A 16,007-nucleotide genomic window follows, 5' to 3' on the forward strand; every position below is an offset into this window, starting at 1 on the left:
AATATATATAATAGTTTAGCCACACAAATTGGTTTTAATTAAAATTTGAATCCAAAGTGACTAATTTTGTAATTGTTTCAAGCCCATCCCTTTAGAAGCCCAATTTTCATGACCTGCCTGGCCCAACCGGATCTCCCATCTCTTTAAAACACTCATTTTTCCAAAACCTAAGAAAAAGACAGACGGATCCCCCTTTGAAAATCCTAGCCGCTTGGTCTCCTTCCTCGCTCACCCATTCTCTTTCACGCAAAAGGAAGCCGAGAATTCGCCATCATGCACACACATCTCACCTATGAAAAAAGTTAGAATAAAATCCCTGAATTCCCATTTTTCTACATCCGGATCTGAAGAAGAAAAACGAAAAAAAAAAGATTAAAAAGGTTTTCTGACTTCTGTTGTGTTACTTGGAGAATTTATGGGTTTCTCATTTGTTTTTGGATTGAAGTTGAGGTCGACATTGTTGTTCTTCTGCTGTTTGCTATCAAAATCGTAGTTGAACTTCCTTCATCTCTATTTCTGCCTTTATCAGTTGTTTCAAGCTCTATTTGTCAAGTATTTTAGGTACACATTCCTGAATCTGTACTATTTCTCCATAAAAATGACTGAAATCATGAATGAATTTGTTTCTGATGTTCCATCTCCATTTATGTGACTATTTTTCTTAATAAATTGTTAATTAGACTTATATATGATTTTGTTAACGAACCAAAGGGATGGCTGCCCATTTCAATTAAGTTTAGACCGTTGGAGTCTTGTTAAATATTAGTTAATTGAGATTAGTTTTTTTTTTATTTTCCGGAGTTGTTAATGGGCTTTAGGTGTATGCATACTAGTTAACAGTAGTATTTATCACAATCTCTATTTCGTTGCCTAATGTTGAAATTTGGTGTATGCATATTTTTTACAGGGATCTACTCACTTATGGATTAAGCTGATGTTTGAACTTTGAAGCTGCAGAAATTCAAGCACTGTTAGGCGTTAGCTGCATGACAAACATTTTTGTGTAGTCTGCTCACTTATGGATTAATCATTTTGAAGTATGTATTCTGGACTCACTTTGAATATAGACTCGAATTTTATCATTTCAGAATTAATCAGGGAGCATTGAATTTTCCTTTGCAGTTGTGGGCGGAGGAAAGACATATGTATTCTGGACTTATCTGTAATGTAGTTTGCTTTGGGATGTAATGGACTCATCTATTGTATTCTATAGACTGGAATGTAGTCTGCTGAGCATAGGAATTTTAGTTTGAGTCACAATGGTCAGCAAACAATTAATGCACGCAATATAGATTGAATTAGGCCGATAAACCGCTCGATAAGAGCTAAACCGATACCAATCCGCCCGATATCTTATCGGGTGGCTAGCGGATTAATATATTTAAAAGCCGATAACCGATAAGCCAAACCGTTAAGAGTAAATCCAATCCGCCCGATAAGCAGCCCTACATGAGACGATGCATTTAACCTTATATGAAGCGCATTTACCATAAAAACAACAACAACAACAACAACAACAACAACAACAACAACAACAACAACAACAACAACAACAACAACAACAACAACAACGAAGCCAGTGTATTCCCATAAATAGGGTATGGGGAGGGTAGTGTGTACGCAGACCGTACCCCTACCTTATAAAGATAGAGAGGATGCTTCTAATATGAAAATAAGGCAACAATTAGCAAACAATAGTAACAACAATATATTAAGGTAACGGGTCAAATGACACAGCATGTAATAGTAAAGAATCATGAATAAGATAACACAAAATAGTCTTAGTACTACTGGTAAGCCTGGGAGGAACACACTACTATCTTTCAACCTACAACCCTAATCCTCGACCTCCATGTCTTTCTATCGTGGGTCAAATCCTCGGTAAGCTGGAGCAATGACATGTCCTGCCTAACTACCTCTCACTAATACTTTTTAGGCTTACCCCTTCCCTTTCTCAGACCCACAATGGACAACCTCTCACATTTCCTCACAGGAGCATCTATGTCTCTTTTGTTCACATGCTCGAACCATCTCAGCCTCGACTACCGCAACTTGTCCTCCACATATGCCACTCCTACCTTGTCCCTAATAACTTCATTCCCGATCCTGTTCTTCCTGGTATGCCCACACATCCATCTCAACATCCTCATTTTAGTTGCTTTCATCTTCTCGACATGGGACTTCTTGACGGGCCAGCACTCAGCCCCATACAACATAGTCGGTCTAACCACCACTTCGTAGAACTTGCCCTTAAGTTCCAGGTGGCACACTCTCATCGCACCAAACCTTGGAGATGAGCCTCCGCCTCATCCACCCCGCACCAATACGATGAGTAACATCCTCGTCGATCTCCCCGTTGCCTTAAATAATATACCCAAGATACTTAAAACTACCTCGTTTGGGGATGACTTGAGTACCAATCTTCATTTTCACTCCTTTTTCATGCATCCCATCACTGAACTTGCACCTCAAGTACTCAGTTTTTGACCTACTCAACTTAAAAACCTTAGACTCCAGCGTATGTCTCCAAACTTCCAACCTAGCGTTAACTCCGTTATGCGTGTCATCAAATAGGACTATGTCATCAGCGAATAACATACACCATGGCACCTCCCCTTGTATGTGTCGCGTCAGCACCTCTAACGCTAAGGCAAACAAAAACAGGCTAAGAGTCGATCTCTGATACAACCCCATCTCCACTGGAAAATGATTCGAGCTTACACCTGCAGTCCTCACTCGAGTCTTCGCTCCCTCGTACATGTCCTTAATCATCCTAATGTACGCCACTAGGACACCTCTAGCCTCCATACATCTCTATAAGACCTTTCTCGGGACTTTATCATATTTTCTAGGTCTATGAATACCATATGCAAATTCTTTTTGCTTTCCCTATATTGCTCCACTAATCTCATCGCAAGGTGAATAGCTTCTGTAGTAGACCTTCTCAACATAAATCCCAGCGCATTGCCCCTTGAAGTGCAGTATTTTACAAATCACTCCGACTTATAAGGTATTTCAGTATTTATTTATTTTATTATCTTACAAATTGGACAATGTAAATACTTGAAAACTTAAAATACCAAAATCGGAACTACTTTGAATTGAATTTATCAATTACAATCCATATTTGAGATGATAGGTAGATGATTATGATTACTATCAATACTAGGAGAACAGGATCAATGAAAGTATTAATGCCGGTTAACATGTTTGCTTCGTGCAGTTATGTTAAGCTTTAATAAGAAATATCGAGGGAATAACAAACACACGCACATCTATCTACTATTTACACTAAACTTAGGTTAATTTACTTGAGAAGAGCATTTGTCACAAGTTAACTTGAGGTAGTTTCATTTTAAATTCCACAGTTGATTGTAAAAGTTATTGCTAAATGAAATTTGATTTTGTTTTGTTTTAATAATTGAAATTTATTAAATTGAACGTATTTATGAAGGATATTTGAAAATTGTATAATTAGATGGAGTATAAAAACAAGTAAGTAAAACATTAAAAGATTCTTTCTTTCTTATTTCTTAACATTATGTTAAAATATACTATACAATTAACTAATATAATGGCTAAATTATTGAAATCTATAAAAATAAAATATACATCTAATTCATTTGTTGGTTGGGCCTGAAAATTAGAAAATTTGGGTCTAATTGGACCACGTCCCAAATGGCCCACATGAGAATTGGGTCGTAACGGGTCACAATAATAACCAATGATTCTCCTCTTTGCACGCACCAGACACTAGACAGGCACGATCAACAATTTGAGGGCCACTGGTTGTTTGTGCCCACTATTCCTCCGTCGTTGTGATTACCTTCCACCCTCTGAAGAAATTGGCAGCATATCCGTGTACATATTAAGGTACTTATTTCATTTATTTTCTCTTTTGTTTTTTGATATGTTAGATTGTAGTTATGCAATCCAATTCTGTCGAATTGATATTTGATACTGTATGCATTTTTATAGCTCATTCTTGTTGGTTGATTGATTCACGGTATAAAGCTTCTGCTAAGTTGGATTTTAGATATATTCAAAAGAATTTCTGTAGCCGCTGGTACACGGATTGCACTATACGTACTATTGCTGGAGAAAGGGATCTCCGTTTTCTTTATTGGGAGTGTGGTATCACTATATTGCATTGCTCTAAAAGAAAAAAGCTTCCTAATTTTAGCTTATTAACATTGTAATTCAAAGGTGATTCCGTTGTCCAGGAAAGACTAAATGAATAGGCATTACGGGAAGATCAGGTTATGACCGATTCTTCTACTCAACCCATTTTAAACTGCCCCAAATTTTTTGCCATATCCATTACATTTTCTAAGCTTAATCACCAAACGAATACGATGAGATAGATAGATAGATAGATAGATGGATAGATAGATAGATAGATAGATAGAGAGAACTGCTTTTATTAGCTTAATACACATTAAACTATAGTTTACAGACTTCCTCAGCTCTACTCTCTCTTTTAAAGCTAATCTACCACTAGGGAGGTTACCTAGTGGCTAATTTGAGTAATAAAGATTCCAACTTGAGTTCAGAACGAGTGTACACTATTACAATGAAAACAAACCATGTCTAATGAAATAATGAAACTATCTAATGTCATCTTTGAATTTATTTAATATTCCGAGATGAACTCACATCGAACAAAATAATAAAATGCTCGAAAGAAATTGAAGTGTCCACACTGCCAAAGATTTCAAGATTTCATTTTGTGCAAGCTGCTTTCCACCTTGAAGTATCCGAATGCCACAGAATAGAATCATTGCCCCATCATCCGCCACCATATGCTAATGAAACTCTTCATGGTATAGAATGCCATTGTTTTCCTCCCTTCACTGCCTTGGTTCTCAATGATGGCCACTGTAGCTTATCCAAATTCAAAATGCCCTTCCTTTGGTGTCCAGCTCCACAAATGAATTGATTATGAGTTCCCCATCCGCATTGAAGGCTAAGTCTGCCAAACGATCAGCTAGCTTGTTACCTCAGTTAATGACTTGGTTATTTTTCTGTAGACCTGTCATTGCTCAAATTTCCGAGACGAATCATTCTATTAGTAGTATCTGCAAAAGTGCTTCTCTAAACTATGCAGATTAAGTGGACACATTCAAACCAATTTTAGCAGAACTTATTTTATTTATCTCAGTTTAGTAAATTTTTGTTGGATTCTCTTCCCTTTTGCTCTTTGTTTGGTGAAAAATGCTGAACTGGGAGTATGTTCTCATCTGAGTCGCTGCTTCTTTTCAGGGCTGCAGATAATTTTCATTATGTCTTGGAATGGAACCACCTCGAATGGAACATTTTCTTCTTATCATGTCATGCTCCATCATCTCGACGCAGTGTGCCTATGAGGTGAGACTGTGAGAGTAATATTCCCGACTCCATCACGCATGAGATACATTTAGTTCATTTTCTGCATAATTTCTTTGCTTAGGACATACATATGTACTTGACAAGCAAATGTAGGCATACATAGCATTTGTTCTAAATTCATTATTTATCAAGTTTCTTTTCATCCATGCAATTGTTTTATGTAAATCATGTCCTATTTATTTTTCCCTACACCACTCCTTGCTGTGAACATTTGAAATAAAATCCTACATTAATCTCGAATAGGGTCAAAATCACTGCTACCTATGAAGCCCCAACACCCTAGAGTATCTTTCTTTGGCCTCTCCTAGATGTGTAAAACTAGAATTATCTGATTATCTCCCAAGTACCACTAATTTGTTGAACAACTGCTGGGATGAATTGGTCCCTCTACAACACTGCGGCTCAAAATGGTTATCTTCTTAACGTCTGTTTTAAATTTTTCGGGTTTTCCTTATAATATTCTGAAAAGAAAATGATTTCAGTTATTAATACACAGCTTTCCAAAAGAAAAAATTGAAAATAACCTTTCAAAAGTTAAACACGCTCATTGAGTGTGGCAGGGTTGCTATCTACACTTAACTAGTGCTAGTTTTTGTAGTTTAGGAATTGATGTTGCAAATATGTTGGAAGTAGTTACCTTCTCTGAGCTGATTCTAGAGCTGATGGATTTGTTCCACTTAAGGAGCTTATTGATTAGTATATGCTTGTTCCTTCTATTATAATCAGTGCATAATAGAGTTGAAAATATACAGAATTTGGGATACAAGAGTCATCAATATATGCTAATGTAGAATTTCTCTGACTTGGGAAATGTGCCCCCCACAACCTGTGCCCCTCTCTCTCCGGTGAAGACCTTACTCCGGTGATTGTTTTTACTATGAGGGATTCCACTTATTCCGTTGCAGGTGATAAATCTTTCTAGTTAATAGACATTAGTGAAGATCTCGATAGGTGGTTTGTTCTAATTGAACGCGGAAGTAGATTCACAAGCAGAATCAAGATTGATGAAGCGAGCCTACATTGGGTTTGTGATATTCTACAAAAAGCTTCAAGAGGGTATGGGAATCTTTACAGGAAATGGGGAAGAAAAATTTAATCTTACATCTTCAGAGTCTTTCAAAACTACAACAACTTCGACAGATACATCAGAGCTGAAACATGGTTAGGGAACAAAAAATCAGCAATCATTATTCCAGAATTGGATTACAACAGGGGATGGGAAGATATTGCGAAGAAGCTGCTACACTTTCTGGGGAAATCCATTAACATCAGATTCAAGAACTTTACAGATGTGCAAAACAAATCTTATATGGATGCATCGAAGATCACTCAATGGTCTTTGAAACAAGCAGAGAACCCTAGCTAAAGAGGAACCGCAGAGGATTTTCTCTCCAAATGCCTGATTGGTCAATTCAACGACCCCTTTAACTACAACCCCAACACTGAAGTGATCCAAAAGTGGTTTCTCAACAGATGGAAAGCAGAATCACCCCTTTGGCCCATAACCAGTTCCTCTTTGAATTTCCCTCAAGGCAGGAAGCAGTGCGAGTCAAAGCTGGTGACTGGTTTTGGAATGGGAGACATCTCGCACTAGAGTGGTGGTCACCGGAAAAGACTACAATTGCAACTAAGAAAGAATCTGGGCAAAGATGAATAAAGGCCTTCGGGGTTCCATTACATGCATGGACCTTTGACACTTTCCGGCAAATCGGAGATCACTGTGGTGGTTTTATTGACATTGACGGGGACACAAAATCCAGAACACATTTCTTCTGGGCAAGGATTTGCACAAGTTCTACCGGAGAGGCTCTTCCTAATACAATGATACTGGAGGTTGATAAATTGAGATACAAAATCTCGATTCTGGAGGATGTACTAATGGAAGTTATTTCCGCCAGCGGTAGTAGCGGAGTCACAGAGCAAGAGAAGAAAGAGAAGACGGTGAACTGTTCGGTGGCCTCCTCGAGCCAAACAAAGCCTCGAACTGTACAAATCAACAGCTTCAAGGGTGTGCATAGGGGCCCTAGCCACTTTAATTTAAAAAAATGTCCTTTACAGGTCAGTAATCCGGCCCAAAAGCAGGCCCGGTTAGCTAACAATAATAAGGGTTTTAAAAAGGCAGGTAAATTGGGCCTTGATGTGTATTACTCAAAAGGCCCAAAAAATAAAGGTCCAAAGAAGCCCAAAACAGTGCAGCAATGGAGATTTCATAGGCTTATTTCGGACCCACTTTTAAATGAACCACACAGAATTATCTTGGAAAACAAATTTGACCCTCTGTCAATAGAGACAGATGCAGATTTTCCAGAGACATCTCATACAGACCCACCACTAGAAGCGAGAGGCGACTCTTTGTTTGAGGCTGACGACGAAGCAGAACTGGCGACTAATATCATCAGACCCCTCTGTACATCTGCACCCTTGTCGGAACAGTCAATGGTAAGTTCCTCTGAAAACGACTTTTCCTCACCCCCAAATCTTCTCTCTCTTCCCTGGCATGGCATGGGTGCTGCCAATTCTCAGATTATTCAAAGCCCAACGGTAATAGAGACATCTAGGTGGACTAAAACAGTCATGTCAAAGGCATGCAAAGCGTTTGGGATTAATGTGACCGGCTTTGAGCATGAAATCTTCGACATCATACTTCGTATGGAGGAAAGGAGACAACTGCAGCTGCAAAAGCAAAACTCATCAGACAATGGGAAAAAAAAGGGTAAGAAGAAACAAGAGGCAGAATTGGAAAGATTGAAGTGTGGACTCAACTATGATAGCAGGAGCAAAGGGGTTAGGGGCAGGTATTCCAAGGCCTTCTCATCATGAAACTCAAAATTCTCAGCTGGAACGTGCAGGGGGAATGATGGGGACAAGAGAAGTACAATAAAGTCCTTAATACAAAAGTGGAGGATAGATATTCTATGTATGCAAGAAACAAAAATTGAACAATGGTCCAACACCTTGGTCAGGCAATTATGGGGTAGTCGTTGGGTTGAATGGGCTGAACTAAAATCAAGCGGTGCAAGTGGGGGTATAATAGTGATCTGGGATAAGAGACAGTGGAACAATTTAGGGGTACATCAAGGAACCTATACTCTATCAGTTATGTTGGAAAGTACACAAGAAGGTTTCGGGTGGTGTTTTTCGGGGGTATATGGTCCTCGCTCAAACCCAGAAAGAGAGGTCCTTTGGTACGAGTTGGCAGCAATTAGGGGCATATGGGATGAACAATGGGTGGTAGGAGGAGATTTCAATGTATGCATGTATGAAAGCGAAAGATACAATTGCATAAGAAGATCCAGGGCAATGAAATCTTTCTCGAATGTCATCGAGGATCTTGACATCATTGACCTTCCACTACAAGGGTCTTATTACACATGGTCCAGAGGTGAGGATTCACTCCAAGCTTCTAGGATTGATAGATTCCTAATTTCTCCTGATTGGGATGACAGTTTCAAAGCTATAAAGCAAATTGCCTTCCCAAGTGTGGTTTCTGATCACAAACCTCTTCTTTTAGAGTGTGGTGATTGGGAAACCACTTCTTCCTATTTCAAATTTGAAAACATGTGGCTTCAGGCTGCAGGATTTACTGATACGGTTAAAGAGTGGTGGCAGAATTATGACATAAGGGGCAGGCCAGGTTTCATCTTGATGCAGAAACTTGGAAGATTGAAAAGAGACATCACTGATTGGAACAAGGGGGAATTTGGTAGACTGGAGGCTAGGAAAAACAATGCCTTGGAAGAACTATCTATGCTGGAACAGTTCACTGAAGGTAGGCTCCAAACACAAACGGAAAGAGCGAAAATACTAGGGCTAAAACTGGAGCTACAACAAGTGGCAAAGGAGGAAGATATATCTTGGAGGCTGAAGTCTAGGTGTCTTTGGCTCAAAGAAGTGATAGGAATACCAAGCACTTTCAAAGAATGGCAAATTCCAATATGAGATCCAACTGTATAGATAAATTGTTGATTGGTGATGCAATAATAGAAGACAAAGATGCAATCAAGGAAGAAATACTCACTTTCTACGAGGGTCTATACACGGAAGAGGAACAATGGAGGCCTACTGCTGATTTTGGTAATTTGGGATCTATCTCTAGTGATGAAAAGGACTGGCTAGAAAGGCCATTTGAAGAAGAGGAAGTTCTTGCTAGTATCAAATCATGTGCACCAGTCAAAGCTCCTGGACCTGATAGATACACTATGGCATTCTTCCAAAATACCTGGGGCATAATCAAGCATGACATAATGGGGGCCTTAAACCACTTCCATCACAATTGCTACATGGTCAGATCCTACAATGCCTCTTTCATAGCTCTAGTCCCTAAAAGGAAAGGAGCCTTACAACTAAAAGACTTCAGTCCTATAAGTCTTATAGGCAGTATCTACAAGATAGCAGCCAAGTTACTAGCAGAAAGGATCAAATCAGTGATAGGGAAACTCGTATCAGGAGTGCAAAATGCATTCATCAAGCACAGACAAATTACTGATGCAGCCTTAATAGCCAATGAGATGCTGGATGCCAGATTGAAGAGTGGAATTCCAGGCATACTATGTAAGTTGGATATAGAGAAGGCCTTTGACAAAGTTAGCTGGTCTTATCTACTATCAATGCTTGGAAAAATGGGGTTTGGGCGCATATGGATTAAATGGATTCTGCATAACGACTGTCAAATTCTCAGTCCTTATTAATAGAAGTCCAATTGGCTTTTTCTCTCCACAGAAAGGGTTAAGAGAGGGAGATCCCTTATCCCCCTTCCTCTTCATTCTAGCCATGGAAGGACTCAGTCAGATGCTAGACAAAGCAAAGCAGCTACAATGGATAGAAGGTTTCAGTGTTGGAAACTCTTCAATAGATTCCATCTCAGTTTCACACCTATTATATGCAGATGACACAATAATCTTTTGTGGTGCTGAAAGGTCTCAGGTACAATACCTCAATCTCATTCTACTCATATTTGAAGCAATCTCAGGCCTACATATCAATATGTTAAAGAGTGTAATATACCCCGCCAATGAAGTCCCCGATTTGGAAGCTTTGGCTGCTATCTTATGCTGTGATACTGGTACCTTTCCAACTACTTACTTGGGCCTCGCCTTGGGGGCTAAATACAAATCAGCTGATGTGTGGAATAGAGTCATTGAAAAGGTAGAAAAAAGACTGGCAACATGACAGCTACAATACATTTCAATGGGTGGCAGATTGACCTTGATAAATAGTGTCTTGGACAGCATTCCAACCTATTGCATGTCACTCTTTCCTATGCCTAGTAAGGTCCTAAAGCAACTGGACAAAGCCAGAAGAACCTTTCTATGGAAAGGTAACTCTGAAACTCATAAGTTCCACCTTGTCAAATGGTCCAGAGTAATACAACCTAAATCCCAAGGTGGACTTGGAATCAGAGACCTAGCAAAGCACAACAAGAGCATGCTAATGAAATGACTAGGGAGATTTGGAGATGAAGGCTCCAGCTTATGGAAGGAGGTGGTTGCTGCCAAACATGGACAACAAACCCACTGGTGCACTAAATACAACAGAGCACCTCATGGAGTAGGCCCTTGGAAGCACATCAACAGCCTGTGGGAGGAATTCTCACAGAACATATCATTCAAGATTGGAAATGGGTTACATGTCAAGTTCTGGAAGGATAAATGGTTAGACACAAACACATTGAAGGACAGCTATCCATCCTTATATCAGATAACCAATGCTCCAGATTCAACAATAGCTCAAAACAGATCAGAAGGAACTTGGAACATCCTGTTTAGAAGGAACATGCAAGACTGGGAACTAGAAAGTCTACTGGAACTGTATGGAAGACTTGGGAACTTCTCTATGAATGAACAAGCATCAGACAGACTCAAGTGGAGTAACTCTGAATCAGGCTCTTACAGTGTGAAGGCAGGCTACAAACACTTCTGCGAGCAAAATGAAATCATCGACTATTGGCCTTGGAAACTGATTTGGAAGACAAAACTGCCCACAAAAGTCATCTCCTACTCATGGACAACTCTAAGGGGAGCTTGTCTCACATAAGATAATCTCTGTAGAAGGAGTTTCCAACTAGCTAATAGATGCTAAATGTGCCAACAAAACTCAGAGTCTATTAACCATCTTTTTCTTCACTGCCCAGTAGCCACTTCCATGTGGTCTATGTTTTTTTCCATTATGGGAATAAGCTGGACCCTACCTCAGGGCATTAAGGAAGCAGTTGAAGGGTGGAACATGTGGAAAGTTGACGGAGCCATCAGGAAAATCTGGAAGATGATCCCTCCTTGCATCTTTTGGGTTCTTTGGACAGAGAGGAATCACAGATGTTTTGATGGAGTTTCCACTACTCCTCATTTTTTGAAAGCTAAAGGTCTGGTGTACCTTTTTAGTTGGAGCAACCTCACCCCTGTAAATAACGTTGCCTCCTATCTAGATTTTATCAGTTCACTTACATTGACTTAGGCCATACTTTCGTTCTTGTGTTTTTTTGTTGTTAGCTCTCCGACTGGAATTGAATCACATTGTAACGGAGCTAACAATGGCCTATTTTGTATTTCTGCATCCTCTGGATGCCATCAATGAATCATCTTACTTCATCAAAAATAAAATAAAATAATCAGTGCATAAGAAGAAGTGGTCTTGAATTTATCATGGTGAAGATTGAAGAGTTGTATTCTAATGGTTTGAGTATCACTTTTTTTCAGTGAATGGTGAATGAATTATAGCAATCCAGGGCTTCTATATTAAAAGCAAATATTTTTAAAAGAAAAGCGCAAAGAAGCAACAAGGTGCAGGGTTTGAAGCGAAAAGCAAAAAATGAAGCGCACAACTTACAGAAAATTACAAGCTACCAAACATATATGAATTTAGTACTATAATGATCAAATTGCAATTGCAAGATTAGTTTTATCATCATCCAATATATAGTAATACTGATATTAATCGAACTCTTCAAATTTGAGATTCAAAGAACCAACAACTTTGTGTTTGGATCACTTTGTGCATTATTGTTTGAAGCGTGTGAGACTCATGAAGCGATAATCCCTCGCTTCACCTTGCTCATCCTTTTAAGCGAAGAAGAGATAGACTTTTAATAACATTGTTTAAAACACGTTAAATGTACAACAACAACAACAAACCCAGTATAGTCCCTTAAGTGGGGTCTGGGGAGGGTAGATAGTACGCAGACCTTACCCCTACAGTGAAAAACACGTTAAATGTATTTTTGCAAAAAGAAAAAAAAACGAGGTATATGTAGTAGTGCTTTTTATTGTCTTCTTATAGTTATTGTCTCATTTCCAAATTGTAGATGAATTTAGAGAGTATCAGAAGAGCATATTGATTTGGAGTGGTTGCTGTTATATGATAAAGAATTTTTTTAACTTTTGTACTTAAGATTTTGTTCATATTTACTAGAAAAGGCAAGATCTATCTAATTGTCTAACATACACCTTCTCTTAGATGGGTCAACAAACAGTAGATTCAAAAACAAGTGACCACGGGAAGGCTAATACTAAATCTGGTGTACCCAAGCATGATAAACCGCTATCAGTGCCAGAAGCTGTAATGGGTACTGCAGTACAAGATTCGCAGAGCGAGAATGTGGCTGCAGCCTCCAAATCAATTGAAAGCCCACTATTTCCTGAAGCGAATAATATGGTCAATAATGTTTCTAATATAACTGGCTCCAAAAGACCTACCCCTGAATGCCTAGTGAACCCCCTCAATCGATACTCAACAAACAATTCTGGTAGCGGGCATCTTGTCTATGTTCGTAGAAGACCTGACGGAGAGTTAAGCAAGACTGCTGCTAGTAACAACCAAAGTGGTGTTACTGATTATTCACAACTGAAAAAGCTTAGTCAACATGATGAGAAAGCTCAGACCGAAATCCAGATAAAAGAAGCTAGATATTACGGTCCAGAAGTTTCATCAATGTCAAGGACTCCTTCGAGGGGCTCCTTGTCCATGAAACCTTCAGTTCCTCCCTCTACAGGAGAGTCCAACAACAATTTAGCTTCAGTTAATGTTAGCAACTATCAAGTAACTTCTACCAGCCTATTGTTGGATAATCCCAAGAAGGTTAATTTTAAGCACTGGGAAGAGCGGTATTTCCAATTGCAGAACTTATTGCACAAACTGGAGCAATCAAAGCAAGAGGATTATATCCAGAGTATGTATTCAAATTTCTTTAGGCTTATTCACTGAATTATCTGTTTGTAGTAATCCTTCTTCTCACTCATTTACTCAAATATAATCTCATCGAGCAGTGCTTCGTTCTCTGTCCTCTGTTGACCTAAGCAAACATGCTGTTGAACTGGAGAAGAGGTCCATCCGGCTTGCATTGGAGGAAGGTACTTTGTGATTTTGCTTTTATTGTTGCTTTATTATAGCCCTAGAGATATGTGTAATTTTACAACAGAAATTTGAATGAAAAAGTAAGTAAACCTGCAGACTCTATTGTTGTACTCTTGGATTTGCCTTGATGTATCTTTTTCCATTTTTTTGATAAGTTGGATTTTTCTGGTTGATCTTGTAAGATGCATTTTGCTTCAAGAATTGACTCCTGTCCGTTTAGTATTTTAATAGGCTAGAAATGATACAGGATGGTGTTTGATATCTCATAAAGTCTTGTGTCTGTATTTGCCTTGGTTCTAATGAAAGGGATGACCTAGAAGATAGTTATGAATCGGACTACAAGCTAATTGTGCATTTTTCTCTATAGAATCTTTTTGGGTAAGCCATTCTCACAGTCCTGGGAATGGCCTCTGACTAAGTTTTGGTAAATTTGAATCCTAAAAAGAGGATGAATTGTGCATTGTATGGATTAACATTTTGTTAGTTCCTCTTGGTTCAAGTTTGGAGTGGTTATATAATATTGTTGCACTGACATATGATAGGACGAGGTGTTTGAATCCAATGTAATCAAGGTCCTTCCTTGTGGCATCTGAAAGAGAATCGCTGCCACATTTGATACCGGACCTAATTTTAATTATTGGGCTTTTAACTCGTTTCCTCTCTCCCCTCTTTGTTCCAGTGAGATGGTGAATAGAAACGGAAAAAAAAAAAGATTGTCTCATGTTTGCAGTTTTCAACCCAAAAAAAAAATTATTAAATTGAGGACTTCCTAATCTATAGAGTTTTTTTAGCACAATTAGTCCTAAAGACCTTTTTGGTGCTGGTATTGATTCTAAATTTCACCTCTTTTTTTTTTTTTGGTTTTCTTCTTAAATTTCTCAGCGAAAGAGGTGCAACGAGTAAGAGTCTCGGATGTTTTGGGGCAATATCCAAAGAACCCCAAAAGCTCTCTAGCTTGACGTCCTGAACAGCTTCCGAAGGAAGGAAATGTGACTATTGTAAAACAGAATTTGTACATTTTGTAACCTGATATTTACTAGTGTCGTAGTTAGAGTCTTGTCTGGTCTTAGCCAGTTAATGTGTTGTACTATTCTTTGTTACCACTAACTTATAGTGCCTTGTAATGAGGAAATGGTAATGGCATTCCTCAGGTCCATCTACAATAGTTGAGATTGAATTCTTGTGCTTTATGTATCATGTAAATCTCTTTTTATCTATGCTTAGTTCTAGAACTTAATCGAAAAGAAAAAAGAATCTGTTACTCACAAGATTTTGGCAGAAATTTGTTGTGGGATTGCAATCTGTATTCATGTTGAATTTGTGAATATCTGGCCATATAATCAGCCCCAACCAATATTTTTAGTATGGTGCCATCTTTTTGGAGCGACGTGATTCACAGTTTACTTTTTAGTATGGACAGTTTGAGGGAGGTGAAGATAGGGATCATTACCCTACATAACAATTCTGATGGTAAAATATGTAGACATGATCAGAATTCAATGGAATAACATTACCCCCGCCGCCCAGGCCCCAGGCGTGTGTCTGTCTGGCCATTTTGATATGTTTCTAATGGGTTTCTACTTTCTATGGGTGATAAAACAAGCCATTGTAGGCTAAAATGCGGAAATTAAACAATTACTAAGTGATATTTTCTCCTTCGATTTTTCTCTTTACTTTTGATATCTTCGTAAAAACAATTACTAAGTGATTTGAAGGTTGTAGGGTCAGTTTTCTTTGTGGAAACATACCTACTTCAAAATACTTGCTTGTCCCACATTATATGGGGGCGACTCCGACACCGACAGTGATTGAGATTTTTGGCTACTTCAAAAATAAAAGAGTTTCTGCGTAAGTTAAGTTTTAGCACATAATTTATTCTTTCTCACTAAAGTAGGTGTAATTGATTCGTTTATTTTCTAACCAACCACTTAGTCTCTCAATAAAATCAGAAGCAAAATAACATACACACAAACTTTTTATTTTTCTCGTCAAAATAGTACAGACTATTACCGTAATAGATGAACATCCAAAATTTGTGGTGGTTTTAGTACAGATTTCTGTTGGTCTCTCATTATGCCTGGCGTCAACGTTCATGATCTATCTAGCATGTAATATATCGATTCACGTGAATTTAGTAACTTTTGCTCCAATATATGTTTGTATGTATTAAGAAATTTACTAAATATCAATAACTATTAGATTATGTTCATTATCGCGCGAGTTATATAACACGATTCTATCGATCATTTGTTAGCAGTGGGGCAACTAGGCAT

At 38.5% G+C, this 16,007-nt stretch overlaps 1 protein-coding gene across 2 annotated transcripts; it reads left to right on the plus strand.

Annotated features, from left to right (window-relative positions):
• Nucleotides 1–3,741: 3,741 nt before the first annotated feature.
• LOC142173259 (uncharacterized) lies at nt 3,742–14,926 on the plus strand. Of its 2 annotated transcripts, XM_075238159.1 has the most exons (5): nt 3,742–3,873; nt 5,263–5,367; nt 12,838–13,549; nt 13,647–13,730; nt 14,617–14,926. In XM_075238159.1, the coding sequence occupies exons 2-5, from the start codon at nt 5,293–5,295 to the stop codon at nt 14,691–14,693; spliced, it is 948 nt and encodes a 315-aa protein (XP_075094260.1). In that variant the 5' UTR covers nt 3,742–3,873; nt 5,263–5,292; the 3' UTR covers nt 14,694–14,926. The 2 variants fall into 2 exon arrangements, with proteins under 2 accessions (XP_075094260.1, XP_075094261.1); XM_075238160.1 differs by lacking the exon at nt 5,263–5,367 and having other exon boundaries at nt 3,753–3,873.
• The last annotated feature ends 1,081 nt before the right edge of the window (nt 14,927–16,007 follow it).

Source organism: Nicotiana tabacum, chromosome 19 (genome assembly GCF_000715075.1).
Source record: "Nicotiana tabacum cultivar K326 chromosome 19, ASM71507v2, whole genome shotgun sequence".
NCBI classification, from domain to species: Eukaryota; Viridiplantae; Streptophyta; class Magnoliopsida; order Solanales; family Solanaceae; genus Nicotiana; species Nicotiana tabacum.